The sequence below is a fragment of the Rosa rugosa genome, chromosome 6 (genome assembly GCF_958449725.1).
Source record: "Rosa rugosa chromosome 6, drRosRugo1.1, whole genome shotgun sequence".
In the NCBI taxonomy this organism is placed as follows: Eukaryota; Viridiplantae; Streptophyta; class Magnoliopsida; order Rosales; family Rosaceae; genus Rosa; species Rosa rugosa.
The window spans coordinates 6,492,672-6,497,455 of NC_084825.1; the positions used below are offsets into that span (position 1 = coordinate 6,492,672).

The 4,784-nt window shown below is 42.5% G+C and overlaps 1 protein-coding gene across 1 annotated transcript; it reads right to left on the bottom strand.

Moving 5' to 3' along the window:
* Positions 1 to 2,360: 2,360 nt before the first annotated feature.
* On the bottom strand, positions 2,361 to 4,228 carry LOC133717511 (protochlorophyllide-dependent translocon component 52, chloroplastic-like). Its single transcript, XM_062144228.1, has 3 exons — positions 3,614 to 4,228; positions 3,036 to 3,223; positions 2,361 to 2,726 (listed from the first exon to the last, which is right to left on the bottom strand). Exons 2-3 carry the CDS (start codon positions 3,209 to 3,211, stop codon positions 2,468 to 2,470), a joined length of 435 nt encoding a protein of 144 aa, XP_062000212.1. The 5' UTR covers positions 3,212 to 3,223; positions 3,614 to 4,228; the 3' UTR covers positions 2,361 to 2,467.
* Between the last annotated feature and the right edge of the window lie 556 nt (positions 4,229 to 4,784).

Here is a 4,784-nt window from a genome sequence, read left to right on the forward strand (position 1 = left end):
TCCAGGTACCTCTGGAATTTAGCTCTAGTCTAAGCCAACCCACGTCAATAGACGGTGACAAGGTGGAAGGAGAACCAGAAGAGGCCAGAAGGGTCGCCAGTGGCAACGTCGATGGCGAACCCGAAACAAACCCAGAAACCAATTTATCAAAAATTGATCGAATTGAAAATCTAATTGTACTAGTAGGTAGAGCGTGTGTAGAGGAATAAATTTTATACCACATGCAGCCCAAACGGTGGCCGGAGCTAGTCGCCGGAATTTGCAGAACTCGCCGGAAAATCTTCAAGCTTTGGATCGCCGATTCTCCTTCCTCGTGTGATGCATGGATGATCCAAGGCCACAGGTTTTTCGGCGCTGAGGAGAGGAACCTATCGCCTGTGGTCCGCCGCGAAGAGGTGGCCGGAGGAACGATTTCCGATCAGACCCAGTCGCGGGTCGTCCAGTCTGCTATCCGGGTAAGAGAAATCTGATCCTTTCTCGATCCTTCTTGGTCGTTGATCAGATCAGGGGCGTATTTACCGGCTTCTCCAATTAATGTTCGACACTTCGACGGTTATGATGAAATGGTACAAGTTTGACGGCTGAGATTTCATAGTAGAGTTTCTTTATTTTCTAAAATCTCAATAACTTTAGAAAATCAAGATAAATAGCTCGAGTCACCGAAAAATTCCCCGAAAATTCCTACGAACTCGTCGTGTCGTGTAATTTATTATGCAATCTTTAAATCAAGGATTTCACATTATGAAAAGTTCTGAAATTATTCTCGAGCACCTTTAATAATCTCTGAGATCGTAAATAAAATAATTACCAAACGATCTCAATCAAGCTCGATAAATTTTTCGGGCTCACACAATAACACAAACAATGAAAAAAAACAAAACACAAGAACACGAGAATTGATAGTAGTTCGCTCAATCAATGTGATTGAGTTATGTCCACTTTCGGAGCCGGCGAGAAATTCCACTATAATCAATTGGAGATAATACAATTAGAGTTTAGCAATAAAACTCTCTACCCAAAACCCCAATACAATTAATTGTCTCACTCTCACACCAAACTACGTTGGCGGCAGCAGACATATATGTATAGTGTGTGTGTGTGCGTATCCTAGTTAACGAAGGCATGCATATATATCCTAATTAACCTAGCTAGGTCTCTTGCCAACATAATCTTCACCATGGGCTTCTCAACTTTTTGTCCACCTATTCAATTAAAGCCAATATTCAATAATTCCTCCATAAGTCTAGATCAATTTGGTCGTAGATCTGGTTTTTAATTCCAGGGTGGTCATAGGTCATTGGATCAATCATCTCTGGAATCAATTGTCCAGATGCATCAAATAGCCTAAATAACAAGCAAACCATGTCCATTAAGTTCGAAGACATGGCAACATCTGACATTCTGTATGATTCTGGAAATTCTTGTCCGGTGGGGGCATAAATGCTTATTAACCTACGCTCTACAACCTTTTGCCCTGATCGCAATCCCTACGAAAACCAGCCTTAGCAAGTTAGCATAGCTTCTTGCTAAACTCACATATATAATCGTATGCTTTGTTCATGTTTGACTTTAAGGTTGACTATCATGCTCTGCCTTTTGCAAAGTATAGCTGAAGAACAATCTCCTTATCCTTCTTAGCAATAGGTTCCAGTAACCCTGCAAACTCTGGTGAGGCCACCTTCTAGTGTTGTTTCAATCCACTCCCTTGCCCCAACTGTGCAAGTAAAATGAACTACAGTTGCATCCTTTGGACTCCTACTAGTGCTTTAGTAGTGAGTGAGGGTCCGAATGTTTAAATTTGTATCAAGGCTTTTGCCCCTTCTACCAAGGAAAAATGGCCAGAAAAACTTCAATGTAGATTTCTCTTTTTCTTATTTTTGTGGCTTGTCGGGTAAATTTTTGACCAAAAAACAGTTGTAGTTGAAAGGGAGTGGGATGATGTCAATGTAGTTCCTTCGTACCCCATAGCTCATCAATTTGCCGGATCATTCTTGGTACAAAAATAAAGCATCCATTTTTCAAAATGCAGCGCCCCAATGAACTTGCCTCTCCAATCCACTTGACCACCCGCGAGGGTAAGATTCTTTGTGCAATATTGCAACATATTACCAGTTATGGATGAATGTTGTCGATTCTTCTAAAAAAGATGGTGTGGGGTGGTAAGAACAAGTTTTGGCTCGACGCTATTTTAATCAATCGATGATGTATCTTGTTGATATAGATGTGTTGTGCTTTCTTGTTTATATCGGCTGAGGTGTTTAACAATGCCACATGTTAGTCCTCTTTACTGTGCCAGGTTCTTGAGGCCGAATCATATTAAATTCAAGGAGGTGAGTAGCAAGGAAATTGAACTGGCCGAATCATATCAAATTAACACAATAATTCTCTTATTAATACACAACTTATGTTCAACAACTTTTGGTTCCATGCGTTCAGTATATTACATTACGTCGCCAAACAGTAAATCTTACACAAGGGCATGGTTGTAGTCGTGAAAGTGAAAGATTTTGTAGATAAAATGAGCCAGCCATTTTGAACCTGCAAAGCAGAGTAGAGCAGTTGCAAGTAGCGCAGTTCTTGGAACCACTGATGATAGCACTCCTTGCTTGATTGCAGCGACAATTCCAAGTAAAGAAAATGAGACAACCTGCAATACGACTTTAAGCACGCTTAGAGCTTTGTGGGCAGCATTGCAACTGCGGCAGTTCACCACATGAGACCAGTACCTGAAAAGGTTGTGCACAATTCTCCTTAGTGAATCAGATGACTTACAATAATCTGCAACCTTAGTTATGAGGATCACAACACAACCAGGAAAGACATTTGCTTGTATTTTAATGGCATTTGTATCGCCATAATAGAAGTATTCTAAACACATGAGCTTTCACCAAACCTTGCATTTCCAAGACTTGTGCAACGAACTACTTTGCTGTCTCCAAAATTTTACAGATGACAGTAAATTGGCACCAATTTTCTGAACTAAGAAGTTGATTAAACTAAAGTTTGATGCATCTTTGGTGTTGCATGAAAGTTACCTGTCCAACAACTGTTCTTTAGGAGGAGTGGGGGGAAGCGCCCCAGTGAACTTGCCTCTCCAGTCTACTTGACCACCCGCATACTTGTTTAACCACTTTCGGAAACCAGCGACAGGGGCATCTGACTTTGTTGGCAGAAAACAGGCTTTCTGCCACTGGGTAATACCAGCATCCATTATCCTACGTTCCTGTACAATAAGAACCCGAGAGCGTCAGAAAATGTAACTTCATTCCATGATCATGTTTCTCTTGTAAAAAAGTCCAGGAGAAGAGGCTTGCAATTTCTAGGACTTGATTCCAACTTAAAGTGCCACGAGTACAAATTTATGATATAGGAATGGGGAAAGAAAAAACAGTTTTTTCTCTCTACGTATGAAAGAAAGCTCAAAATTCTAAAACACTCGTCAAGTGTTAGAAAATTAATAGTGTTCGGACTAGGTATTACCAAGGTTACATGTAGAAATTCAAGCCATCATCAACATAGGAAATTAAAAGGAAAAAAAAAAAAGATGAATTTATCAAAATAACTCAGAATTAATGTATGCACTGACCCAAAGTACCAAAATTATCCCACTTACCCTAGCAACAGATTTGTATTCTATGACTATTCTACCCTCTTCATGCCAACTCTCTCAACCCCCCCCCCCCCCCCGGGGATCCACCACTCTCACTCGATCCTTCCTTGGATTCATTTACGAGTCTTCCTGCTCCGATTGAGCCACTTTGAAGCGGAAGTACTAGTCCATGGCAGAAGATGGTGTCAGCGGCGGCGGCGTTTCAATCGAGGAGCATCATCATCACCACCTCAGGCCTGAGAAGAAATCGGCGACTATTTTGGTGTCGGGCCATGGATACAACCGACTGTCCGATGAGCTCGTCTAAATATGAAGTCAGCGACTCCGGCGTGGCGCCTACAGTCTCGTCGGCGCAGGTGTTTAGGCCAGTGGCGCCAGCAGTGTTGAGGACCGAGGACGATCGCTTTGGTAGCAAACCTGTAGACGGTTGCTACAGTTGAAGGTGCCATTTGCTCTATTTGTGTGGAAGGTTTTCAGGTAGAAGAAGAAGGAGCTATAGGTGGTAGAGGTAAGCAGGTTCCTTGTGGCCATGTCTATTACCAAACTTGCATAGCAAAGTGGCCTTCTGGAGGGAGAGAGAGAGAGAGAGAGAGAGAGAGAGAGAGAGAGAGAGAGAGAGAGAGAGAGAGAGAGAGAGAGAGAGAGAGAGAGAGAGAGAGAGAGAGAGAGAGAGAGAGAGAGAGAGAGAGAGAGAGAGAGAGAGAGAGAGGAGAGAGAGAGAGGTGCCTAAATCAATTTTTTTGGGGGGGTCAAATATTGCAGGTTTGATTAATATCCATATTTGTTATACAGGACAAAAAGGTAATCGAGTAGTGGTACAACACAAAAGAGTAATCTCCTCATTTATTTGCGCCCGGGGATGACATAAAGGTTTATTAGGGGGTAATAAAGGTTTATTGGAGGGGCAATAAACCTCTCCGACGATCTCTTCGGGGACCTCCGGCGAGGTTTCATAAACTTTTATTGCCCCTCAATAAATGTCTATTTAGGGGCAATAAATGTTTATTAAGGGGGCAATAAATCTCTCCAGTGACCAATGAGATCTATACGATCTCTTTGGGGACATCGGGCGAGGCTTTCAGAGAAGTCTGGCGGCCGGCGATCGGTGCCCGGAATCAGGCGACCGGTGGCCGGACTCCAGTGAAGTCTCCTATAGCTTCTCTCTCTCTCTCTC